Source organism: Jatropha curcas, chromosome 1 (genome assembly GCF_041381405.1).
Source record: "Jatropha curcas cultivar XTBG-Jc1 chromosome 1, XTBG_Jcur_1.0, whole genome shotgun sequence".
Taxonomy (NCBI): domain Eukaryota; kingdom Viridiplantae; phylum Streptophyta; class Magnoliopsida; order Malpighiales; family Euphorbiaceae; genus Jatropha; species Jatropha curcas.
In genome coordinates this window covers 34,700,199-34,726,557 of record NC_143151.1, presented here as the reverse complement: position 1 = coordinate 34,726,557, position 26,359 = coordinate 34,700,199, and the positions used below count along the sequence as shown (strand labels likewise).

The 26,359-nt window shown below is 37.3% G+C and overlaps 7 protein-coding genes and 1 long non-coding RNA gene across 11 annotated transcripts; 4 read left to right on the top strand and 4 right to left on the bottom strand.

Annotated features, from left to right (window-relative positions):
* Positions 1–983: 983 nt before the first annotated feature.
* On the top strand, positions 984–2,264 carry LOC105631173 (GEM-like protein 4). Its single transcript, XM_012213195.4, has 4 exons — positions 984–1,265; positions 1,356–1,436; positions 1,551–1,825; positions 1,943–2,264. The coding sequence occupies exons 1-4, from the start codon at positions 1,115–1,117 to the stop codon at positions 2,138–2,140; spliced, it is 705 nt and encodes a 234-aa protein (XP_012068585.1). The 5' UTR covers positions 984–1,114; the 3' UTR covers positions 2,141–2,264.
* Positions 2,265–3,267: 1,003 nt separating this feature from the next.
* Positions 3,268–5,370, bottom strand: LOC105631175 (RNI-like superfamily protein). Its single transcript, XM_012213198.4, has 2 exons — positions 4,887–5,370; positions 3,268–4,524 (listed from the first exon to the last, which is right to left on the bottom strand). The coding sequence occupies exons 1-2, from the start codon at positions 5,215–5,217 to the stop codon at positions 3,632–3,634; spliced, it is 1,224 nt and encodes a 407-aa protein (XP_012068588.1). The 5' UTR covers positions 5,218–5,370; the 3' UTR covers positions 3,268–3,631.
* Positions 5,371–5,518: 148 nt separating this feature from the next.
* On the top strand, positions 5,519–8,070 carry LOC105631174 (Nucleotidylyl transferase superfamily protein). The gene is made up of 5 exons (XM_037639575.2): positions 5,519–5,943; positions 6,105–6,157; positions 6,654–6,789; positions 7,096–7,271; positions 7,352–8,070. The coding sequence occupies exons 1-5, from the start codon at positions 5,684–5,686 to the stop codon at positions 7,858–7,860; spliced, it is 1,134 nt and encodes a 377-aa protein (XP_037495503.1). The 5' UTR covers positions 5,519–5,683; the 3' UTR covers positions 7,861–8,070.
* A 1,008-nt stretch (positions 8,071–9,078) lies between these two features.
* On the top strand, positions 9,079–12,918 carry LOC105631177 (alpha/beta-Hydrolases superfamily protein). Of its 2 annotated transcripts, none has more exons than XM_012213201.4 (6): positions 9,079–9,358; positions 9,940–10,082; positions 10,263–11,131; positions 11,222–11,327; positions 12,106–12,305; positions 12,421–12,918. In XM_012213201.4, exons 3-6 carry the CDS (start codon positions 10,395–10,397, stop codon positions 12,686–12,688), a joined length of 1,311 nt encoding a protein of 436 aa, XP_012068591.1. In that variant the 5' UTR covers positions 9,079–9,358; positions 9,940–10,082; positions 10,263–10,394; the 3' UTR covers positions 12,689–12,918. The 2 variants fall into 2 exon arrangements, with proteins under 2 accessions (XP_012068591.1, XP_012068590.1); XM_012213200.4 differs by lacking the exon at positions 9,079–9,358 and adding an exon at positions 9,654–9,873.
* A 157-nt stretch (positions 12,919–13,075) lies between these two features.
* Positions 13,076–14,483, bottom strand: LOC105631176 (senescence-specific cysteine protease SAG39). Its single transcript, XM_012213199.4, has 2 exons — positions 13,875–14,483; positions 13,076–13,791 (listed from the first exon to the last, which is right to left on the bottom strand). Exons 1-2 carry the CDS (start codon positions 14,305–14,307, stop codon positions 13,205–13,207), a joined length of 1,020 nt encoding a protein of 339 aa, XP_012068589.1. The 5' UTR covers positions 14,308–14,483; the 3' UTR covers positions 13,076–13,204.
* A 103-nt stretch (positions 14,484–14,586) lies between these two features.
* LOC105631178 (probable glycerol-3-phosphate dehydrogenase [NAD(+)] 1, cytosolic) lies at positions 14,587–18,392 on the bottom strand. Its single transcript, NM_001306035.1, is given in 5 exon segments — positions 14,587–14,922; positions 15,089–15,228; positions 15,380–15,627; positions 16,795–17,016; positions 17,122–18,392. Coding segments are annotated over 5 exon segments (1,404 nt in total). The 5' UTR covers positions 17,789–18,392; the 3' UTR covers positions 14,587–14,795.
* A 66-nt stretch (positions 18,393–18,458) lies between these two features.
* Positions 18,459–26,359, top strand: LOC119370772 (uncharacterized). Of its 3 annotated transcripts, none has more exons than XR_005178323.2 (3): positions 18,459–18,931; positions 20,005–23,653; positions 24,758–26,359. It is a non-coding gene; the product is annotated as an uncharacterized LOC119370772 (long non-coding RNA). The 3 variants fall into 3 exon arrangements; XR_016320839.1 differs by having other exon boundaries at positions 18,459–20,621; positions 20,715–23,653; XR_016320840.1 differs by having other exon boundaries at positions 18,459–21,110.
* Positions 22,768–25,222, bottom strand: CKX6 (cytokinin oxidase/dehydrogenase 6). Its single transcript, XM_012213203.4, has 5 exons — positions 24,601–25,222; positions 24,185–24,312; positions 23,814–24,074; positions 23,370–23,632; positions 22,768–23,286 (listed from the first exon to the last, which is right to left on the bottom strand). Exons 1-5 carry the CDS (start codon positions 25,220–25,222, stop codon positions 22,965–22,967), a joined length of 1,596 nt encoding a protein of 531 aa, XP_012068593.1. The 3' UTR covers positions 22,768–22,964.

The following is a 26,359-nucleotide window of genomic DNA, read 5'->3' as shown; positions in this document are numbered from 1 at the left end:
GTTTGATGTTCTTGGTAATAAAAAGAACAACATCTCAAATGCAAGAAAATGGGAGCCCAATTGCCTAGTCACCTCCACCTGGGCAGCTTTAAGATAAAAAAAGATTTTTGCTGCTTCCTTAATCTGCAAGACCTTTCTCTTATCTGAATCGCGCTGTAAATGGAATTTCACAATCTAAGAAAAAGCAGCCACCCATTTTGATATTATTTTTCTCGAAATATTATTAACTGCCTCTCATTTTGATTGAACCAACACATGCATGGTCTTTGCATTAAAGAGGGTTGCTGGCACAGAAAGCTACAATGCCAACTCAAAAGTCTTTAATGGCACTTCCTTACACAGTCAGCATTTTGGATAGAACCTCAAAAAGAAGGCACAGTCAGCAATATGGTGTTTGTTAGGATTTTATGCCTGAAAACAACTGTCTCAACTAATCAGGAAATTTTCTTTTTCTTTTTCTTTGGCCCCCATTTGAATGGAGATGAGATTTTCCAAAGATTTTCTGTCAGGAATTGCTCTTTCATTTTTAATCCTTTTTTCTTCCAGGAAATTTTCAAGAACCTCAGAATGATCTAGTCCTGTCTTGATTGATGTTCTTCTTGGCTGGAGTAATCAAGCTAACACTATAACTAGAATGAGCTTACTGTTTAGTTTCCATGGCAGTAAAAGGAACAAGTCAGAAAATGGGGGCCATAATATATTAATATTACTAACATGTAACTTAAATTGAATGGCTAAAGAGAGAAGATAATAAATTTCAAAAGGTAGAAAATTTGGAAAAAAAATGAAAATAAGTAGAATTGGGCCTACTATATCTTTTCTTAAAAGCAATTAAAAATGTCATCTTTTCTTTATCTTTCCTTAAAAATATATCATGTCGAGTCAATTTGTGTGCCTTTATGATCGTGGATGAGCCATGGATGACTCATGCAATGAAAAGTTGAGATTTCACCAAACACATATACATTCTTTTATATATATGTATTGCACAAACAAGGTTTCATCAACCGAATCATCTCCTAGCTACCTCTCTCTACATAGCACTTTCTGCAGAAGAAGTCTCTTACCTTTAAGGCATATACAAGTGAACATTCATTTTCTGTATTGATCCAAGATGAAGAATTCAACTCAGGAACAAGTTATTGGAATTCCAATCACCTCAGCAGCAAACGCAGTTGAGAGAATGCCAAGAATTCTCTTACTTGAAAATGCTGCCCCAACCTATGTTCCAACTCCTGCAAATAAATCCCTCGCAGTCAAGCAAGGTATCTCTTCTCTCATATTCAAGAAAGATTTAGTTTTTCTGTTCTGAAAAAATGAATGTGCTTTACTCATCAGCTGTGCTAATATTGCAGATAAAGTAGATTCAGTGCTTAAAAGAATGAATAAGCTAGGGAAAAAAGCTGACAAGTTTGCACATGGCATAAGAGAGCATGGTAAGTTCATACAGTGAAAGCGATTACAGATCATCTAAATTCTTTTGTGAAGCTAAAGAACTCAATTAATAATGGATGATAGCTAAATTCATATAAAATTTCGCGTAATTGCAGTGAGACTGGGAGCCAAGATCACTGAAACTCTGAAAGGAAAGTTGAGCTTAGGAGCTAGAATTCTTCAAGTAGGAGGAGTAAAGAAAGTGTTTAGGCAGTTATTTACAGTTAGAGAAGGAGAGAAATTGTTGAAGGCTTGTCAATGTTATTTGTCAACCACAGCGGGTCCTATCGCAGGACTTGTCTTTATCTCCACTGACAAGATTGCCTTCTGCAGTGAGAGATCAATTAAATTGTCTTCTACAGAAGGGAAAATAGCCAGAATCCATTACAAGGTAATTATCAGCAAAATAGAAACACTTTCCCTTCTCTCTTCTGCTGCCTTCTTAACAATTCCAAGTAATATTATCACTTCTACTCGCTAACATCCTGAAAACACCGATATTATGCAGGTTGTGATCCCACTGAGGAAGATAAAAACAGCGAATCAAACTGAAAATGTGAAGAAGCCATCACAAAAGTACATAGAGATTGTGACTGTTGATGATTTTGATTTCTGGTTAATGGGTTTCTTAAATTACCAGAAAGCTTTCAAATGCCTTCAGCAAGCAATATCTCAAGCCTGGACGAATGCAAGTCACTCCTTGTGACTTGAAAAGAACCCTTCACTTTTATTCATCTCATCAAATAGCATGATGATATGTCAACAAAATTTGTTGACCACAAAAGATTGTACAAAAATTTTACTAATGAGATTGCTTCTTGATTTTTCAAGCTCCATCTCCGTAGCTCATATTTCAAGAATCAGTTTTTCTTGTGTTAACCAATGTATCGCAACAAACTACAAGTGATTCCCTAATTCTTTCCAGGACCTTTTGTCAATTAGTGGTCTGCTTAAGAGTAAATTAAATACCAATTAATACTGTACCTAAGAGTAAATTAATCCTGGTTTGTTTAGACATATTTTGGGTTAATTAGGGAGTTAGTTACCAGGTCAGGACTATGTTGTTATAGACTGATTGTAACCCCTAAGCTCCTTGACAACTACAACAGAAACCAGAGAACAAGCTTGTGTTTGCAGCCTAATCAAAGGCTAGCGGAGCAATTGGGCTATTGGGTTCTCAAATTGCATTACTTATTAAAGCCACCACCTAAAATTGTGGCTAAAGTTTATAATTTCCTCTGGATGGCCTTGCAGCATGTTAATTTGGTCACAGAAGTAACTAGCTTTCGAAGCACTAAACTATAAAGCTAAAGTTAGTGGCTGGACGTAAAAGAATCTTTAGGATTCTCAGACCTACCCAGATGAGCCTTTTCTTCCGAAAAGGGTTTACTTCTATTGGTCGTGTCTTCCAGGCCACGACTCTCTGTCCATTCCTTCACATGGTAGGTATAAACACTACTGGCTTTTATGCATCTACCAAACTCCAACATCAGGGCCCACAAATTCTATCATACCCAAACTACCAAAGTGCCTAACGTAAGATTCATAGCTGGAAGCAGATATATAAACAGGGCAACCACATTATGTATTGAATCTTTCTGAACTGGTAACACCTTCAATGCATTTCATATAATTCGCTCAGTTGTTATTTAGGAATCGCTAACAGTATCACCTAATGAATTCTAAAGTTGGCATCTTTTGATTTATATGAATAAATAAAAAGGAAGACCAAAAAAAAATGTCACTACCTACACCTACCTCATTATAGCGTCCCACTGAGAAGCAAACAAATCTTCCATATAAAGAATAAGAGAAAAGAAAGCTCAGGGATCATGAACAAGATACTTATCATTATTATTATTCCAAGATAATGATACAACAACATTACACTGCTAGAAGGACAAATGGAACACCAAATATAAAAATAAGCAAACTGCAAAAACAGAAGACACAATGTACATGAAATGATAAAAAATATGCCAAATAATCATAGGTGATGATAAATAAAAGATGCCAAACAAGACTCAGATCAAAGTCAAATGTATGGTTCGAGCGAGAACAGGAGAAGACTCCCCAGCAAAAGCCTTGTTCATTCTGATACACAAACAGCATGGTCAGGAAGGGATAGGGATCGCTTAGAACTTTCCAAAGAATGAATTTCTCAAGAATTCCAATCCATTAGAATTCATCGAGAGTGTCAAACGAGAACATCTGGCTCATTTAAGCTTCCTGTGTAATTTACTTTACAACATTTAGGAAACTGCAGACCAGCCTCATCACAACCTGACTTTGTGACATGTGGGCAGGACCTCACATCAAGGTATTCTAAACCGTTGCATTTCTCCAACAGCATGCCTATCCCAGTCACAGTAATCTTTGGACAGTTACTGACCTTCAAAATCTTCAGCCCCAATTCAGTTTTAATAGTTGCTAAACCCTGAAAAGCAGCATCTGTAATCTCCTCACAGCATCCAATGTCAAGAGCCTCCAGATTTCTGCACTCAGTGAGGATGCAGCTTAATGAAGAGTCTGATACATTTAAACACCAATCCATTCGCAAAGTCTTCAAACTATTTTTACAGGCCGAGGCCAATAATTTTATAGAGTTATCTGAGATGTCTCGACAGCCACCAATGATAAGGGTTTCAAGATTATTGCAATATTTGGCTAAGGATGATATAGATTCATCCCCAACTTTGTAGCAATCCAACATCTTCAGTGTCTTGAGACAAGATGAACATGCCTTTGAAAGATTGGAAATTCCAACATCCCCAATATTGCTGCATTTGTTTATGTCTAAGAATTGAATCTGCTGACAACCACTAACAAGATATGTGAGCCCGTCGTCAGTTATACTGGTGCATCCTTGTAGGCCTAAGTCTTGTAGCTTATGACAGTTGTTAGAAAGAGCTCTTAACAAGCCATCAGTAATGAGTCTGCAGCCAGCAAGATGTAGACTCTGCAGATCTTTACAACCCTCAGCAACAGCCAACAATCCCTTGTCAGTTAGCTTTCTGCAAAAGGATACATCCAAGGATTGTAGAGAAGAAAGACCACATCCAATTGACCGCATTCCACTATCAGTAATACCTGTAATACACTAATGTAACAACAAGTAAGGAAATATGCAGAATGGTCATGTTCAAGAGAAAAATATACAAGAACTCAGGCAAGAAGCTAAAATTCTGATCCACAAAGTTGGTGAAGAGCAAAGTTTGGGAATAAACAAAAAGTATTTTGAGACATCTATACACATAATTAGGTGAAGACATCAATATGCATATCACCATGGTGGAGACACACAACATGAGAAGAACAATTTTCCACTAATGAGACATAACTAGGACCTAGTTCCATCAAATGTGACAATATCCCTCAACAAAATGAGCTCCAAGAATTCCACAACCCGTTATTCATTTTGTAAAATTTTGAGAGAAAGAACATTACTTTACCTTTACAATACTGCAAGCTGAGGATCCTCAAGCCTTTAAAACCATGAGCAATGACAGCGAGATCAGAATCAGTGACCCCAGGATAAAACGACCTGGAAATGGACTGAGAGAGGTCCAATTCGATCAAGCGAGAGAACCTTTGAGCCATTTTCTGAAGCATGTGAGGTCCAGCACGGGCAGCAAGTTTCTTCCTTTCTGTGCTTTGCAAGCGGAGCCATCTCTTGCATACCAAGCCGAATATCTCCTTATCCTTGTCGCTTTCCAGCTTGGACAGAATCGAGCGCAGCTCGTCATCTGTGAGAATTTCGTTAATGCAAATTGAAGAAGCCATGAAATTGGGATTAGGATTGACAAGGAACCCTAATCTATCCTTCGTTTCATCTGGAATGGCTGTTGTCGGTTGGTGAGAGGGAGTTGAAATGGCGTCCGTCCAGTATGTGAAAGTACAGAAATGAACCCCGTTTGTTGGAGAGTTTAAAGGTCGTTTTGGACTTTAAGCAACCATCTTTTAGAATTAGTTAGGTACCAAATTTTTTAATTTGTTTATAAGAGGTGAGAGTGAGATAGAGATGGAAAATATATTGTGGGCTGAAAAAAAAAGGGTCGGAAAATAATTTTTTTTTATAAGTCCAATAAATAGTGACTTCCCAAAGGGCGAAAAAAAATAAAAACAAACAAGGCGATGCGAACGATTGGAAAATCCCAGTACAATGAATTGGATGGTTGATTGAGGAAGAAAGAGCAAGTCAAATTAGAGTTTTTTGCTTCCTAAGTAACTGAAAAACCCAAACTTGATAATGTTGAGTGGTGGCTCTCGTATTTCCCTGCACTTGCGAGAGTGTAACCTCCATCACCATCAAGGCTTCGGGTTAGGGTTTTGCAGCACCAGATTCATTCGCCTCTCTTCTTTCATGTTCAGACCTTCCTCTGTTACCATAATCGGCGTTGCCGATAGTAATTGTTATTTCCCTCACCGGTTGCAGCAGAGAATGGTTTCTTCTTCAAGCCTCCGATCCAAATCCCCTGGCGAAATTCCCATTATGCCCGACTGCCTCAGGTTTTACTTGTATTCTATCCGCATTCGCTTCGTGCTCTTTATATTTAGGTTTCTGTTTTATGATTCAATTCCTAGGCTCCATTCTGTGTATATATGTCGTTCTTCCTGTCTAATACATCCTATGTTTGGTCAAGTAGCTGATGACTTTTCTTTGTGCAAAGCCAACAAGAAGATGATAATGAACTTCCATCTCAAGGATTGTTCCCATTGGCAGGTTTCTTTCTTTTATTTATTTTATTTATTTATTATTATTATTTTTTTGACTTCAGCTGATTTCTTCTTCCTCCATACTGCTTTATTTCTTTCTGTTGCACTTGCTCTTATAATTTAAATCATGGTAATTTGAGCAATTGATTGGCTTGTTAGTAATGTAAATGCAATCCCTGCTTTTGGAGTTCAAACATCTTTGAATGCATTTATTACTTTTGATTTGTGCCTTTTACAGAATGCTTCAATTGCCTGCACCTTACAATAAAACCTCCTATGATTTCTGTCTTTTCTTTTCTTCTACTTGGGTTTTTATCTTTTTGGTCATACAATCTCTTATCAAATGCTTTTTTTTTTTTTTTTTTTCAATTTTTCTATAGTAGCGTCATTCTTAACTTGATAGTTTTAACGCTAATTTGGACTAGGATTTAAGAGTTTTTCTGTCCATTTTTTTAGGCATACTAGTATTCTTAATATTGATCGCTTGATCATTATTCTTGCAGGAGGCATTGTAGCACTTGGTAAGTTTGATGCCCTTCATATTGGTCATCGGGAACTTGCAATTCAAGCATCAAAGGTTGGAAGTCCATATCTTTTATCTTTTGTGGGAATGGCAGAAGTACTTGGATGGGAGCCTAGGTATGGATGTTATTTTTTGTTCTTATTGCATTTTGTCGCTTGTGTGTCCCTTTTATGCTGTCGTCTATTCTTATGCCTTTTAGTTTTTAAAGAATTTAACCCCTCTTTTAGGATGTTTATTACTTGTTCTGATAACACGCGGTGTAAATTATTTGCCTTTTAGGTAGCAGTTTATTTTGTTGCTTCTGTTTCATTACATTGCTGAAAATTGTAGTGTTAGCCATAGCTAGGTTCTAACATGTTAACTTATCAATGATGAACAATTAGAATAACAATTTTGGCTGATATTTGAGCTTGCCTTAACAGGGCTCCAATAGTTGCCAAATGTGATCGGAGCAGGGTTCTTGCCACTTGGGCCCCATACTGTGGTAATATTGCCCCAACAGAGTTCCAAATTGAATTTTCAAGTGTTCGACATCTCAATCCGCGACAATTTGTTGAAAAGTTATCCAATGAACTTAAAGTATGTGGAGTGGTAGCAGGTAAGCTGGCAATGTCAACTGAATTTTCCATTTTTAATGCTATTATATTCAGTTGAAGTCTTAATGGGTAACTGTTTCAGGGGAAAACTACCGATTTGGATATAAAGCTGCTGGCGATGCATCAGAGCTGGTGAGGCTGTGTGAGGAGTATGGTATGGAAGCTTATATTATAAAGTCTGTGATGGACAAGAATAAAGATCTGAGAAACATGAACTTGAGTGATTTAAAGGACAGAGGACAAGTCTCTTCCACCCGTGTTCGCCATGCTTTAGCTGTAGGTGATATGAAATACGTGTCGGAACTTCTAGGTCGCAGACATCGCCTCGTGATGATGCTAAAAGACCAAAAAGGATTGACAAGTACTAGTAGTAAATGGAAATTCTCAATTACAAGGTCTTGTTTACTGAATCTACCCCCAAAGGATGGTTTCTACGAAAACTGTTTTCTTATCTTTGGTAATGCGGAGCCAGTGAAATGTAGTGTATTCATTGACTCAACATATATCCATTTAGAAATTGATGAGATAGGTCTCAGCAATTACAATAGTTCACAAGCTTTCCAGCTCATGGGTGTTGAATTTGGTGATTGATAAATTGATTGTGTTTAATTTATTTGTTTTCAATTTTTGCTTTTATTCAATTAGAGTAGATCACAGATGAGAAGTGTCTTCAATGTTTCAAAGCGAATGTATTATATGTGCTTTATGAGCAAGGGGATTCTTTGTAGTTTATTATTAGTTGACATATATTATTGTTTTCTACATCAGTATTTAATGAAGTTTTTTCACTGATTCTATGAATTGTTGCAAGCATCTGCAAAACACAGTTTCTTATGTGTAGGATGCATAAGACCGTACGAGTTATATGTTTGATTGTTGAATGATCTTTCAGTAGTTGATAGTGTTGCCTTGATGATTATAATCCTTGGAAAGATTTTTCAAGTACCTGGTTGAGGCTGGAATGACTGAAGAGAAAGTGGCTGAGCATGTCATGAAACCTGAGGCAACCACAACCAAATTTGTGACTTCTGTATATCTTTCTTGCTATTACAGTTCCCTATGAGATGCAAATTTTAAATATTCTTTGTGCTTTGTTTGGAATTCACAAATTAGTTTATCCAATCGGAATGAGTGCATGGTTCCTTAAAGTCTCTGAAATCATTTGAGAAATCCGTATTTTTCTTTGTGCATAGGGTTCATTTGTGTGAATGGCATGAAGCAGATTGTATATAGTAATCAAGAATATTTACACAAATAACTGTCTTGACTGATGAAACATGGTTCATACAATATTTTCACCAAGTGAAGGAATAGTGCAGTAATTTATTTTAGGAAAATAAAGGTGTGATTGGCTAGAAATTGTTATGAGTGCATTTTAGGCGAGGCAGGAGTTTGATGGCTGAAGAAGAAGAAGAAGAAGAAGAAGAAGAAATTATGGATTAGTAAGTTAACTGAATCGTGCAAGCAAACCATAAATGAGGTGGTAAAAAGTTACCAAGAAGGGAGTGGATGGTGTTTTTTGCTTATATGGTACGCGTGATGGATGACGATCCAAAGTGAGAGAGATTCCATTGCCATTGCCAACTGCCAAGACCACTCCCTCGCTTTGGTTGTTAGGTTTACGTAAACATAAAAGGAACATTTTATCTGCATCGAATATTCATTTGGGATATTCTATAAATCTTTCCTTTCCTCCTCATAGTATAACTAGTTATGCGGTACAATTTTTTTATAGTATTTTCAAAAATTCAAATAATATTGATTTAATGTTTATCTTCTTCTTATTTAAATTATAAAATTTGTTGTATTAATAAAATAAAAAAAAAGAAACTCTTTCAAAGGTGTTTTGTTTGATTAACTAAACTTCCTCATCACCCACACCGGTCACCATCATCACCTCCACCTCCACTATCAACGATTCAACGAATTAATCTGCCTCTCTTATAACTTTGGCATCTCCAAGAATCGAGGACTCTCACCCGTCCCTTCCTCTCTCTTTAAAACCCAAACACAGAGGAGAAGAAGAAGCAATGCAATTTGCATTCAGAAATAACTGACTGACTCCTTTCCCTTCTGCGGCTCTCAGGAGGTTAGTTCTCCCTTCCCTTTCCGTTTCTTTATTTACAGATCAAAACGGTTTTGAATTTTCCAAAGAAAACCAGTTTGTGTTTTTCCGAGCCAGACTCATTTTGGAAATGTCGCTCTCGCTTGCACGTATCAAAGATTCAAAGGGCAGAAATGTTATTTTGCCTGCAAAAGTTTTTTGTACCCTTCATTTTAGCGGCTCCAATTCTCGGTCTCCTGTTTGGTACTTTTCGGTAATTGCGTTATTTATTCACTTTTCCAATCTTACCCCCACGCCCCACCACACACCGCCGCTAATCTCCGGAACGAATTGTAATTCCTCTCTTTGCTGGCGTCAATCTGGGATCAAAACTGTCATTTTCATTTGATTTATTCATTGTATTAATTTATTGAGCTCCTAAAACATCGGGCATCGATTAATTATATTTTATTTAGCTATATATACGAATGTATCTATCACCATCACACAGTCGCATTCGCATAAGCATGCATAACACGCGAAGCTGAGGCCTGGTCGAAGTAAGATTAAAATTTCTTGTTTTATTATCATGTTGAACTTGTTTTTCATTAAAAAATTTTTCTCAGGGGACGCGTTTGGTGGAGGAGGCTTTTGCGTTTTGACTTCTGAAAATAAACAAATAAAGAAAGAAGCTTCTTGGTCGGTGGGAATCGGGCTGTCAAAGAAGGACGCTTGACAGCCCGATTTTCTTGGACTCTTTCCTATCAAGGTAAGTATCTCCACGTTACAACATTCGAATATACCAACTCTGACTCTTCCCGTGTTTACCCTCCTTGTGTTGGATTTGATCGATTATATCTACTTTTTTGTAAAAAATCAAAAAAACGGTTTTTATTGTTGCTCTCATCTTAAAAACTTCTTATCTTTGATTTGCTCCAATTTTTTGCAGGCGATTGTCTTTCTATTTTCTTCACCTATTTTGCTATCTGGGTTGTTGGCCGCAGTCAATTGTCTGCTTCTGTCTTTTATAGTGGATTTGCCTTCATATTTATGATAGATTTTCCCCTTCAATATCTCCTCTATGGGTTCCCTATCTGGAATCATTCAACGACCAATAGTTGCCGCTGCAGCTGTGGCCGCGGCTTCTGTTTCTACTGACCTTTCTGAGAAACTCCCATCTGTCAAATCTGTAGATACTTGTTCTGGCTCACTTCAATCACATTCTCCATTATCGGATCCAGTGCAAGAACCAAGCTTTTCATGGGTCTCTCATATATCAGTTTCCAGGCTAACCAAATTGTCCTTCGTCAATAGAATTCATGTACCTGTACCTAGCACTAATTTCCTAGTTCCTAATTCTATTCATAAATATGTCCCTAGTACATTAGCTTCTCCGCTTCTTCTTCATTCATATCAGTCAGCAGAATTGGCAAAGGGTCCTAAACCAACTGCATTGACAAATAAAATCTCTACTTCCGCCCCTGATGTCTTGTACAGATGGCATTTGCCAGAGCCAGATGCTATTGATGTTTCTGGATCTTCTAATTGCTCATCGGTGAAGTCTAGGACAGTAGTGGTTTTGTTAGGATGGTTAGGGTCAAAGCAGAAGCATCTTAAGAAATATGCTGAGTGGTATACTTCAAGGGGATTTCATGTCGTTACTTTTACTTTTCCGATGGCTGAGATTCTTAGTTACAAAGTTGGCGGAAAGGCTGAACAAGACATCGACTTGCTTGTGAACCATCTGGCTGATTGGCTGGAAGAGGAGCAAGGAAAGAACTTGGTATTTCATACTTTTAGCAACACTGGATGGTTAACGTAAGCTCTCTTCCATATGCATATCCACGCGTATCTGTTCTTGTGAAAACCTTTTGGCTTGATTTGTTTAGTTCCCGTGTCTTGTTGCAGATATGGAGTTATATTGGAGAAGTTTCAGAACCAGGATCCCTCTTTAATGGCAAATATTAGGGGTTGCATTGTGGATTCTGCACCAGTTGCAGCTCCTGACCCGCAGGTAATTGTGGCTTGCTCTTGCATTGGTTTGTTGATTACCAAGACGGACGTTAAAGATGTTTCACTGTGTACCATGACATGAAAATACCAGTACTGAGGATGGCAAGAATTAGAAAATCATAAAATTATTTGTTTGACACACTAAGTTTGTTAAAGTATTTGTCATTGCCTACTATTCTTCCATGTGACATGCATTTGGAATTGACTCGCATTAATTACCACGTTATATTCCTCTGGCTGCTGTCAAGTGTTGCTTTTCTGATTCTCTAATGATGAATATTTTTTTCCCTGGTGACTGCTGCATTAAGTTTAATGTATTTTTTGATTGCAATCACTTTACTTTCTTGTTTTGTTGGGGGTTTTGAGAGTACAGTTGGCAGGACTATGTTATAAACCTTTTGATTTTGAAACATGCTGCCTCTTGGTTAGGTGTAAGATTGTACCTTGATTTTGTTTATGTAAGCCTTGGCTTTAAGTTCATTCGAAACCCCCTTTCCAACTATATGTATTTACAATACATTTATCTTTTCACTGGCAATTGTATGACTTGATGACCCCTTGAGCAATGACGTGACAATGGTATGCTGGATCTAATGGTATCTCTCTCCTTACATGTTCGTGATTCTGTGCTGACCATTTTATTGGTAATCAATTCTATGGCAAGATAGGTTGTGATGCATCTCCAGTGTTTCAACTTATCATTTCTTTGAGGATGCTCTGTATTTGCCTTTCTTTACACTTTCAGAGATTAATGAGCTCAAATTATTTCATTTGTTTAGGTCTGGGCTTCAGGTTTCTCTGCAGCTTTTCTAAAAAAGAACAGTGTTGCTACAAGAGTTCATATGAGTTCAAGTGATGTGGAGGTATTTGTTGGCGGCAAAAAATTTGTAGAACCCAAACCTGCAGCAACTGAAGCAGCTTTATTAGTGATTCTGGAGAAGTTCTTTGAGGTGGTTTTGAATTTTCCTGCTGTGAGTAGGTAAGTGCTTTTACCAGCAAAAATGAATCTGAAAAAAGACATAATGCCAAATAAATAATATGGATGGAGTCCTTATAAATAGAAAATTATATAGAATTTCATTATCGCATTGCAGGAGGCTCTCTGCTGTGCTAAGCTTATTATCATCAAGACAACCTACTTGTCCACAGCTATATATTTATAGCACCGCGGATAGAGTCATCCCCGCAAAGTCTGTGGAGTCATTTATACAAGAACAGCGAAGAGCCGGGCATGAGGTCAGGGCTTGCAACTTTGTGTCCTCACCACATGTTGATCATTTCAGAAATGATCCAAATCTGTACAGCACTCAGCTTAGCCAGTTTTTGGATGATTATGTGCTTGCTTGTTGCAAACATTCTTAGTTGAAACTATTCAGGCGACAAGTTAAAACCTTGATTCTTTCTTTCTTTTTTAGTAGCTTACAAATTATACAGCTTACAGAAATTATTATTTTTCGAGAGTTTGGGGAATGAAATTCAGAACATCCCATTTAGAGAATAGGTGTGATTATCAACTAGGCTATGCTCAAACGACTTGTGCTAATTGTAATGGTTGTTCACATCAATGAAGTTACACAAATGTTTTTAGTTCATATTTTTTGTGTTAATACTATTTTGCTACATTCTGCTAATTCCTCTTTTGCTCCTTAAGATGTACTCTTTTATCCGAGTTATAGGCAGGGGGGTTCATAATTTTACATCTTGAAACCATTCAACAAATTTTTGTTAGGTTTAAGTTTCCTCTCAGAATTTATTAAGAAGCCATAGATAATTTTCACTTATATTATATGGTAACAGATGTGCAGACGCCTTTCTGATATAAGGAAGTTATGGGTTGTTGCTTAGATAGTACACAACCAATGGAGAAAATATTAAAAGCTACATAGTAGGGTAAGAGGCTTGCATTGCTATGCCACAGAGGCCTTCTTTTGCAGCTATATCTCTCTGCATTCTTATGTATCCTTTTTCACCCCACTGTGTTCCCCATGAGTTCTTCACCAGCCAAAACTTGTTCCCATCGTTAACTCCATAACCAACAGCAGCAACACCATGATCTAGTTCAGTTCCACAAGACCCTGTGAAGATTCCACTTGAATAGAATTGAAACTCAAATCCACTAGCATCAATGGCAACAGAAACTGGTTGGTTTGCAACGGCATTCAGTAGAGCAGCTTCATCATTTGCAGGCACATCTTCATACCCAGTTATCTTAACTGCAGGTTTGGCTTCCTCCTTGGTGTTGCAAGCGCTTTCTGCTGCATGATATGGGTAGGTAGCCTCACTGGCTAGACCATGCTTTTCAATGAATTTAAAAGCATCATCCATCAAACCACCCTGGCAGCCTTGATCCTCACCATTGTTATCACAGTCAACAAGCTCTTGCTCTGAAAGGGCAATCAATTTTCCAGTTTTTATCTGAGCGATTCCTTCCACTGCTGCTACTGCTGAAAATGCCCAACAAGAACCTGCATTGCAATTTGATTAAAAGAATTATGTATACATACATACATATATATATTTATGTATATAAACTTGTATAATGACTTACCACATTGGCCTTGATCCTTGATAGGTGTGACAGCTCCTTTCTTTCTCCAGTCCATGGTAGCAGGTACGGCAGTAACATTCTGATATCTAAAAGGACCTGCTTGGGCAGAACACATATGACCTTTGAATCTGTTCCTTGCTGTGTTGAATTCTTCATTTGTAAGATCTGCAAATTGATTGACACCAAGTCTGTAAGAACGTCTTGTGTCACTGTTAAAAGAATCTATCCGCTCAACATTTTCTTTGAATATTTTGTAACGCATCTCCTTCTCATTATCATCTTTGTACACTCGTCCATAACGAGTCATCCATTGTTCATGCTTCCGATACATTGGTGGCTTGTGGACGGTCCGAGCCATGGATTCACAAGTCCAAGCTCCTAAGATGAACAACAGGCCAAAGCCAATGCACAGATATTGCTTTGACAACCCCATTGGCCAAAGTTTAATAATAATGCAATAGGCATCCCGATGAGCTTTATATAGTGATGACACTGCATAATCTTTCAAATCTACGTGCCCTGGCAAATTTTCAAGCTTGCTTCAAATTTGTCTCACTATTAGTATATGGCAAGAATTTTAGTCTCTATCTTTTGGCACTCAGTGCTTTGGCATCAGAACAAACAAAAATTTCTCTCATCGTGCCGTTGCAACTTAATAATTTGTTTTCATTCCTTAACTAATCACATCAGACTCAAAATACATTGCTTCCTGTTTGGTATAAAAACTGTAAGATGAATTTCTCAAATCATAGTTAAACAAAAAAAATAAATAAATTGCTTTAGATTTGATTTTTGTTGTAAACTCAACAAATTATGGAATCCTAACCCTTTTCTCCTAATAATTTAGATACCAAACCTAAAATAGTTTAAACTACAAGCGGCAACAGTACACGCAAAAGATAGACAGCAGGAGGTATGCCATCAAGGCTCCTGTCCCAAAAGTGAAGGTCTGTAGAAAACATGGCTTTGTGCAATCTCAATGCGATCTCTAGGGTCATTCATTGTTTCATCCCTTAATGCTTGCAGAATGGCTTGTGCCGAGAACTCCCTGAATATTCAGACCAAACGGAAAGCATCATAATTTGATTCTGCACTGTCTCTAACAATATGAATTCAGATAAATGGAAACAGGATAGAGATTCCTGGTTCAACTTTACTTCATGCACTATGCTTGAGTTGCATGTACTCTATATATAGAATGAGTCCAAGATTACCTTGTTATGAGTATTCTATATAGCATCTTCAATATGGGACAAATTTCAACTGGAGCCACAGGCTTGTTTTCTTCAGGATGTAGAACACTTAAGCAGGATTGACTTAGCAGTTCATAGAAGGCTTTCACAGCAGATACACCCTGCAAAGCAAAAGGTGGACCAAGTATCTCACATATGATACATAGACTTAAACAGAACAAATAGAAACCCACATCATTAACCAGACCTCTCTCACTGCAACAGACTTTAGCATTTTTATTCACCATGTCTATGACTAGCAATGATTAATACCTGAATCATCCCCTTGCCCTTAATGCTATCGCCCATATCAAGGTTCAAGTCTCCTTTGGCCAAGTGCTGACCGTACCATGCATTACGACCTTTCAACAAGGTAACGTAAGTATCAGCCAATAGGGGACCGGCAAGTTTCTCAGGTTCTTCTGCCAACAAATGTGTGATAAATATCATCTCTGATGTACAATGTGCAAAGTACACTGATTTACTGGTTGCACTCTCGTTGGTAAGAGCGGCTACCATTCCTGCAATTTCATAATTGAAAGTTGAAACACAAAAAATATGAAACTAAATCATTCTTCAAGATAGTATCAACCTAATAAAGATTTTCCTATAATAGACACAAATTTCAAACAAAAGCAAAAAAGCTACATACACACAGCACGTTACATATCAACAGCAAAAATTTAGGCACTCAATCAATGGCACGTTTTATAACTTCTCTAGAGACAGAACTATCAATTATTCTTTTCATGAAGTGAATAAATGGGAATATAAGCAACTGAATCCTCTCAGATAATGCAAAAAAGGGACCAAGTGCTATGCAAACTTCATAATTGCAATGATAAAACAATTCCATATGATTCAAACAAGTACAGGATAGACACTTCGACAGATATGAAAACCAGTATCACCGACGAGAAATATCAGGAACACTGACTGCTACTGCTTTATCCTCAACAGGATACAAATACACCATAAAATATGGTAGAAACGAAGAGTGTAAGTTTACAGCAGTCACCAAAAAGTATTTCCATATCCTATCACATTAAGAACTGAGATTCATTATCATTTGGGAAAAAGGAGGGGGCAAAAGAAACTGAAAATAGTTCGATATCTCAACCATGGCATAAAAGAACAGCTAGGTAAGTTTAGCCTGTCTCTGTATCTTAACATTTACAGAGTGGATAGACTTGACAGATGGGTGGATGCCCTAATGCAACACACGTACTTACAATTAACATTTCATTTCTGTTGGATCTAAAGTCTATATGTTAACACAAATAACAAACAAAGGATTTGTTTGAACACAAACCTTATTTCTCAGGACCTAGCTATATTTTCAAGTATTACAAGATGAGTGTTCTAATTGTCACACTTGAATAAGGTAACCAATCAAATACCAGACAAAAAAAGTTTTTGGATTGACAAGTCCTATGCATTTTCCCCATGCACCACTATAAGAATGCATAATATGCATTCTAACATTCTTCCATATCAAGAATGCATGTTGCGCTTCCTGAAAACTTAAGAGCGCCATTAAATTAAAAAAGCTGCTTATGAGTCAGACAGGATTCAACTTCAAATACAATAACCACCTTGTCTAGGTTCAACCCAATTTTACTCTCTAATGCAGCGCCAAGCTCAAGCATATAACTGAATAACATCATTATTAAGAAAGTGAAGCATACCAGCTCCAATGGCATAGACATTTTTTAAGCCACCCATGAGTTCATGAGTAACAAGATCACCATTATCCCACACTATAAAGTGGGGCTGCCTTAAAAACATTGCCAAAGGTTTCCTCCATTTTTCTGCGCCACATATTCGGGCATTGGCATATTCCTTATTGTATATCTCTGAGGCAATGTTAGGTCCTCCAAGATAGAGGATGTTCTCCATTGGAATTCCAGCTGCAAAGCACAACATGATCAACTAAGATGTGAGTAAGATTGAATTAAAGAAAAGAAAAATCACAGAATTGATAGGAAAAAGTATTCTAAGAAATGCAGTTTTACTTGCTCGATTGATCATTTGAGTGGGAGTTATTACGCGTGGTTCAGGCTCCAACTCAGCCTCTACACCCTTTGCCAAAGAGATGATGACAGGTACAGTAATTCTCTCCTTCCAATACCTACTAATTTCTTCAAACACTTCAAGGGTTTCAGTTGAGGGCAGCCCGTTAATGACAATATCAGCATCCCACACAGCCTCCTGCAAATTGGTCACAACCTTCAAAGGGCAAAGAGGAGTATCAATCATATTTAAGCAAAAGCCATCTTTCAAAATCTCATCTGCATACAAAGTCCTATCACCTAATCTTGCTTCGACATACTTTAAGTAGGCACAACGCCTAATCAATCTCCTTAGTACATCTTCCCTTGAATTGATCACTTCAAATAAATGCTCAGCTGTGGCCCTATCAACTGATCTGCCAGGCCTTCTCCATATCCTTATCAAAGCCTTATGTCTTAGGTGACCATAACTATCTTGCAACAAAGCAGTAAACACGCTACCCCAAGCACCTGCGCCAATGCCGACAATCCTTAAAGGATCACCTTCTGCTTTGCCCATAAGACGCCGAAGCTGATCGAGTTTCTCTTCTAGAGGACCGTTTAAGGTTTGATTCTGAATCGACCCATTTGAATACACAGTTTGATTCGATGCTTCAGTATTTTCTACCATTTTCTCCACTCAATTACTCTAGGCAAGAAACGTCTACAAAACGTATAACCAATACCAAAGCAACAAACTTTCTTGGCGATATACCCGATGCTCCACAGACAATATTGAATGTATGTCTCTAAAGGTAAAAATCAAGTTTTGATCGATTTCTATGGATTTTGCCACAAGCCGATTTAAATATTTATATAGGCTATATCCCTCGAACAAAAGTAATAGCTTAGGTCAGCAAATCAACAATCGAGCATAACAACAGCTAGATTTTGTTGGCAAACACAATCACTGTCAGCAACCATTGACCCAGAAATCAGAAATTCTAGAGCATCGATCTAGAATGAATATTCTGACTCGAGTTTTTCAAGATACTCAATCCCATCAGCGGCTCACCGACAACCCGGTCAAGATATTGGCGAGAACTGCATATACTTAACAGTTGAAAAAGGAGACACGAAGAAGGAACAGCGAAACAACTTCACTTGTCGGCTTCCTCAAAGCGGTAACACCGATTTTAGTTTTGTGTTTGCTTCTGCTCATTCCACATGCCAATTCACGCAAACTTAACTGGGTACTTGAAGAAATGGAACGCCTTTGAAATGGATAGTTGCTCAGAATAAAGCGAAAGGAACCGTGTCCATGTCATAGTTCGTCAGAGAACGAAGAAGAAGATGGCGTCAGAAAGTTAGAGACATAGCTGACGTGTCGCCAATCACAGCGCCATTAGCAAAGGTTTGGCTCTACGATCATGCCATGTGGCAAAGGCTGTTAATTATTTGGAAGACTAATCATTTCCAGCAAGAAAAATAAAAGATACTGGTAACGACGTCGTTTTTTGGTAAACTGAACAACTCTAGCTGGGCTGGGCCTGTGGGCGACGTCTTCTGTTAAAAATCCATAACAAGTAACCACCTCCTTCACTTGGCGAATCCACTGTGATTGGTGTAACCTACAGTACAATAGCCCAATTGATTTCCGATTATGCTCTTGTTCCTATTGCGGGAACACAGCCTAACGATCAGAGTGTCTGCAACTTCGCGCGCTCTGTAGGGTCTTGCAACAAAGACTTAGGCTTGAGTTGCACTTGTTCTTCCACTTCCTCTTCCTCCAGCAAGAGTGAATGGAATTGTATTTAGTTCTCTTTTATCTCCGGTAACAGTTTCTTCTTTATGTATCGATCAGAGCGGTTTGTGTTTATTTTTATGGTCTTATACCTTACACGATTCTATGTTTATGTTCTGTTGCCTATATTTTCGATAAGAATTTAGCCTAAACCATTGAGAAAGCAAAGTGAAAGAAGTTGATGCATTTTCTTCTTCAGCTGTGTAGCATATTTCAGTCATTATCCCAAATAATATGTATGAACTATATCTTAAGAGCAACATGGTAACTTTTTATGCAAATGGATCCCAACTGGCATTTGTTGTTGAGGATATTGTTATTGCAAGTCATTGCTTCAGCCAATCCAACTGTTGAATGGTCATCCTTTATTCTTGCTTTGCATTAGTCAACTGTCAAGTTTTATACTTGAGTTTGTCAGAAAGAAAAATAGAGAACAATAGCTTCTGTTATGTGTTGCCAGATATCCTGGGTAAAGGGTTTTCAGATTCTATTAAGATCATCGCTAGCGGAGTTGTGTCTTGGTTCATGAGATCAATGAACAGCATTGAGAAGTGGGAGCTAAAACGTGTATTCCTTAAATTTCAAAACTAATAACATCTTATAATCTATTGTAGATTGTACACAACACTTCCCTGGGAGCAAATTCACTCTTGCAAACTTTTACTCTGAGAACAGGGGAAAAGAGGAACTCTCTTGTGAATCTTGTAGGAAAATTAGGATTGATGAACTGTGCATTTGCTTCCAAGTCCCAATACTAGTAGTGAGTAGTGACTTTGACCTTAAAGTTAGTAATATGTTGCAGCAACTTCTCTTCTTGTTCATTGACATTTTTCTAAAGTTTACTTTGACAGAGATAATTACATCTTCTAACAATAATCTAGAACTACTTATATTCCTGGGCCATTGTTTGTGGCATGGATCAATTTTTTTCTTTTTAATTTTTTTCTCTCTAATTGTTGCCTCATGTTTTCTTCTTAAATTTGGAATAAGTCGTAGTCTACTTTAAGCTGTCTTTTTCATACTATAAAGCTGCATGCATCCTGTCTTGAATGACTTATCTTTTATATACCTACTAGAGCTTTTGAATTTGTTTATTTTGCTAGGCTGATGTATGAACTGGAGCAATCAAGATGATTGCATGATTTCATGCCTGAGAAGGTGAAGATGGGACTTTTTGACAATAAATTGGAGCTAGACTAAGATGATTTATGTACTATGTGAATCTATTTATTCAGTTATACATTGGTGCACAGAAGCGACTAAGCTCATCTAATAGTTTTTTTCCCCTGATAATGAGCTCATGTAGTAGGTTGTGAAAAAAGGTGTAGACCAAAAATTATGTGAATTGAAGCGGAAAATAATTTTTTGCTATAGCAACACTTAGTAAAAGATATATTTACCCTAAAAAAGCTTAATAGAGGAAAAAGGATTTGTATATAACTTCACATTAACTAGTTTCAGTCTGAGGTTAAGTTGTGTGGAGTTGTGCAATGATGATGGTGATTCAACTCCATCAAAACCAGATTATTTAGCCAAATATATCTTCCATTGACCTAAAGAATGAAGAAAAGAAAATTGATCTGACCTTTCCTAACTTATATCTGATGCTTCTGTTTGTATATTCTGAATTTATTTTGTATTACTAAGTGCAAGTTGCTTTTGAGGAGTACTTGACTGTTACACCACAAAGGATGAGACTCAGGCTTCAACAGCAAGGAAGGTCATTTCAGTTATTTAGCTTGTGCTTTGTGCCTTGGATTGGATCTCAGATGAGCAAATTTATTACACTAAATGCTTTATTTCTTATCATCAGAGTGTGGACCAAACAATACTCTTACGGTAACTTCAGAAAAGAAAAATAAAAAAAAGGCACGGACTCTGGCCACGTATTCCATTGACCACTGTACTACAACATCTCCTTCATGGGGCACTCCTTCCCAGTTGACCTCAATTCTTGGGTTCAGAGGGATGTCATAAAGGCAGAGTCATTCTTGTGTCTTGCATTCATCATGTAATTTTTTCCATAGTTATCACCTTGTTGGTCAATTTTGCATAGATAAAGATTTGTTAGGATACTTTTTTTTTTTTTGTCAGCAAACAACCTTTTGAGTGCTTTTGATACTAGCAGAATATGTTATTTGTACCAAAAAAGCAACACCAGCGCAACAATTTCTTCAAGCAAGGAAAGTAGGAGATGATACGCTACCAGGTAGATCTTCGAAATTTTGTTTGCACTGGAAAGTTCTGAATTTACTTTCAAGATCATCAAATTGTTGATTTTCATCTGGATATTTTGCTCCTGGTTAGATGGTAGTGTGAGTTTGCTGGTGGGATTAATGTTTTGAGTGCTTATTTGATTTGTCAACTCTACTGCTTGTACTCTGTTGGAGTTCAATTCCTTTTCATGTGAATATTCTATACCATATGTCTCTTTAGTGTTTAATGGAAAATGGAAGTGTTACTTTATGCTGTACCAAACTTGGTCTTTCCAGTGCCCGTGCTAGGTGAATGGTTCCAAGAAACAATGGTGGGTATCTGTTAACTGATGAAAAGTGGAAGTTGCTTTGCCTGTGGTATGACTTTGCTTGAGAACATGTAGTACAGTGTTTACAAAGTACGAACTGTGTGAACCACTGAAAGTGCAATACTTCTGACATACAGATGCTCCAGAATCTCTTACACAACAAAATATTGCTGCTTTTAGAGTTAATTTTTCTTTTTGGCTGACATGGATGAATGTAGAATGAAATTGTAGGACCCAGTTCATTAATTATTGTTCATTGATAAAGCAGGGATATGAGGATCATGTCACATATGCTTAGTAGCCTCTTAAAATACGAACCTACTGATTCCTAGAAAGTTAAAGAGCTTGTACATGTAAACGAGGTCCTTTGCATATTACACCATGGTTCTTTCACTTACATGTTCAATTTCCCTCTCTTTTATGAAAGAATATATTGTAATGTTTTAATCTAAGGATTAGCGTTCTTCAATATTATGACAAACTATTTTATGCCTGGCTGCCAAATTTATTGAGGTTGATGACTATAAATAGTGTCACTGGCCAAAAATCTACAATTCCTTTTTCCTGATATCTCACTTGTGATCATACCCACAAAATGACAGTCAAGTGGAAACTCTTTGATCTAGATGTTTTTGATTGTGTTTTCTTCCTTAATATACTCAATTTGGACGTTTTGCTATTGGACTCACTGAACCTGATAAAATTAAAGAGAGCAAAAATGAGGAGAATGCTTTAAATAAAGAAGGTATTAGCACAGAGCAACGAAGGTAGCTAGAATGCTTCATTGTCATTTCAATGTTGGGTGTGCTTTGTTTGAGGAGAGTTGGTGTTCGCGCTGATAGATTTCAGTGCCTTCACTGATGTTGCTATTGTAAGCTTTTTGAGATAAAGTTGTAAGAGGTGGTATTTGATGCTTCTGCTTTTACTAATTGTGAATGAATCTGAAAGTACTATGTGATGTATTGTTTCGTGCAATCATGGAAGTAGCTATACAATAGTTTCATGTTGTTTTTTGGCGTCATTCTGAAAAGTGTGTGGATTGTAACTAGTAACATTCCTTATTGGGTCTGAAGTATGTCCATGATAAATTTAGTATTTTACTTGGATATACTGTTTATAACTATTATTTGTCCTCTTTACTTTTCAAGATTTCTGTTCACTTTGGAATTTTTTTTTTTTTTTTTTTTTGGAATCATGGAACTGGCCCTCTGTGTGTTTTGTGAAATCATTATGCAGGAAATATAATCTGTAAATATTCAGATTTATTATGGAGAATAATCAACACTTAGTTTATGAAATCACAATACACATTCTTTACAGTGTTATCACTCTTCAAGTGCCGTTTTTGATAATTAATACTTTATATATCAGAAATATTTGACCTTTTTGGGAAACAATTCAACTAGCTCCTGCAGCTTTCCTGTTGCACTTGCAGTATATTACTAAATAGGAAGATTTGATAGTTATCTATTTACACAGAGGTTAAGCCTCTTTCCACGTGCTGTGAGGGCTCTTTTTTATATAAAAATGTCACCAATGTCATGAGAAAGATATTGCCTTTTGAAATATTCTTTGTCCAGGTGCAAGTATTGCCAAAGGGTCATAAGTAGATTTCCTTCGCACAAAAATTTCCCACTGTGGGCCAAAGTGAGCTTGCCAGTCTTCATGTTTAGTGTAATGGGGTAGATATTGCTTGACACCAAGATGTGCAGTGCCACAAAATTCTAGAATTCGTCTGTTCTGAGTTAGGATATGTTCTAAGCCATCCGTTCCTGTGGAAGAGGGAACAGCAGAGGAAAGGAATGCCACTAAGTAGAAAATATCTTCTTCTGGAATAACAGCTGAAGTTCTGTTGTCCCACCTGAAATAATAATAAATAAAATAATCAGTCAAGAAAAACTAATAGAATTTACGGAAATAAAATTATCTTTGTTGAATTGTTACTTTGATTTGTTAACTGGGTAGATTAGGATGGGGCCATTGCTGGTGTCTGTGAGGATATTGCCAAAGACTTCTTCAGCGAAATTGTGAATTTTGCTTTTGGGTACAAGAAGATTTAGCCATGGATGCGGAACTTCCCACAAGCCTTTGGATCGTAGTTTGACCTCAGAAACATGAACCCTGTCCAAGAATTCTACGTATGGAACTTCTGATAGAAAAAGTGTTGATGGGATATATCTTAATTGAGACAACAACAACTTCACTTCCTGCATGGTATAATGTATAAAGTAAGTGCGATTTATTTATATATATATATATATATATATATATATATATATATATATATATATATATATATATATTTATATTTTATGTACCCATAATTTATTAATCAATTTTGCTAAACAATTTAGGAAAACCACCAAATGGTGGGTCATTGCTTCTGACCTCATTCATTACATCTGTCTTGTCTGTGTTGAAGTATTTTGCCAATTCTAAACAAAATAGAGTTCTTCCATCTGACTCAAACTGGCTAGCTTGGACTGGGTCTTGAGGATTAAAGGATGACCTCCAGTTATTCAAAAGACCAGTCCTGTTAATTATCACAAATCCTTCAATATAGTCAAATGTGATTTCTGCAGATATTAAGTGCTCCTGGTCACTGGCAAATGTGGCGAAGTCTGAGTAGAGAACTCTAATCCATTTCACCTATTTCAAATGCAGAATTCTGTTATTAGAAGCAAAACTTTCCACCATAACTTAGAGCTGTTATTCCTGTTCAAATTTATTGATACTCCAAAAGGCCATGCTTTTTTTACCTTGTCAGGTGCTGGTTCCAGTGATATTTGAGCCCTTGTTATGATGCCAAACTGCCCAAGTCCTCCAAGAACACCGTGGAATAGGTCACCGTTCTGCTTCTCTGAGCAGTTCACTACTTCTCCTTTCCCTGCACACAGTTTCAATCTATTCTATGTCAGAATTTATGTGATGCACAGTATTCATGTGTTTATATATTGATGTACGTATGTGACATATGTTATATATATAAAAACTATGGAGTGAATCAAATTATGGTCAATGGTAGAAAACTATTCTCATGGAATGAAGGTCTAAGCAGCGTGCATGAGTAAGAAACCTGCCAATATCATGAATGTTTATTCACTCGATCTTGTTTCCACTACTTATGAGGCAAATTATCACTACTTGGTGTGCCTACAGTTTGCTTTAATTTTACCTGTTACAACTTCCAGCTGATAAACGTTACTTATTTGAGGACCATGCCGAAATGCTTGCCCACTAATCCCTGCATTGGACAAAGTACCACCAACAGTTAAATGTAGGTAGTCTGTCCATGATTTTGGTGCTAATCCATATTTCACGCTTTCATGCAGGATATTTATCCACAACTCGCCTCCAGAGACATCGATATATGGATACTTTCCAGCGTGAATTTGCATTTTAGGGCCCTGGAGAGATTCCATATTGATGACAACTCCTTGGTGGGCTTGTGCCTGACCCTGGAGTGAGTGCCCATGGCCTCTAGCTGCAACTGTGAGCTGTGAATGAGGACCTAACTGCCAAATATGTTTTATTGTATTGGCAATGTCAGAAACTGACCTTGGATGCAGTACTGCAAGAGGTAGCAACTGAAACCTATTGCCAAAGTCCTTGGCTGCATGGTGCAAATCATCGAAGGTAAAATGCCCATCAACAGAAAGCGTTTTCAATGAAGAATGGTAGCTGGAAAAACACAAGTTTAGTCTAATAGTCATGCAGCTTAAGAACAAAACCATGAAGCTTTTTATAAAAAGCATATTATTTTCTTTATGGAAGCTAATGGGACGACAATATCTCATCTTTCGGTAGGAAAAGTTGAAGGGAGTTGAGAGAAAAAAGTGGTTTAAGCAGGTATCTATTGTTTCTTTGTGAGCAAAAGCAAAGGGGGAGTTGTGGAAGAGCAAGAAAATGAAAGGTCGAGGAAAGAATTTAAAGGTGAAGAATTGGGTGGCTGAGGCGACCAATATTCAGTTGTGAGAATCCGTATGAAGACTGCCTACTTGAGTGGGTGGTGTAATGGAAGAGTTTTAGGATTTTACCTTTTGATTCTTTTTTTCTTGGGTTATTATTTATAAGAAGGGGAAACCATCTTATACGTGCCAATTGTTGAATAGGAAAAGTGGCAAGAAAGAAAGATTTCACGAATCTTGAACTTTATGACACAGTTGCAACCACAATCCCGCATTCACAGCCAAAGATAAACATGTCTGGAAAGTTTTTATCCTCAGCTATGTTAAGGATACTCCTCCTATATTTAGAAAAGCGGATGGCATTGGCAGAAGAAGTATCTATCTGCCTTAAATGACAGGTATGTCCATACTTGAGTCACGCACACTTAAATGATGATAAATTATGTTCTTGTTGAATGTATAGCTGTCGGAACGTGAGCATTGCATATCTGCACTGAGATCAGATGAGAGTGACTTTTGGGGCCACTCTTTCGATTTGTTTGACACAGAGTAATGACCAGGTGGGGTATTGATGGGTCCACAGGACATGTGATATTCAAATGGCTGTGTGCTTTTATGAGGCGGGGAAGGATTATGATTGGCTATGTTGGGACCCTTGTGAAGGGGGGGTAAAAATGGTGAAGAAATGGAGATAGAGGTGACAGCTTGGAGGAAGCATTGAAAGACTCGTCTTCCGCCAATCTGGTCTTTGAAGCCTTAGTTCCCAGCAATTGGACAAATCTCCATGATTCTCATGTTTATATGTTTCAAGAATGCAATTAGTGTCATTTTAACCTTTTGTAACAAGTTGCAGTGCATGGGAGATTTGCACTTCCAAAGGGAAGCAAGCAAGCAAGCATCTTTCACTTCCCTTGGTGTCTTATTTATTTTGGGTTCAACAGTAGCAAATGTCTTAAATAGGAAAAATGGAAGTTTAATTTCTAAGTTTGGTCTATATTTATGTCATCTATTACTCAACTTGGGATA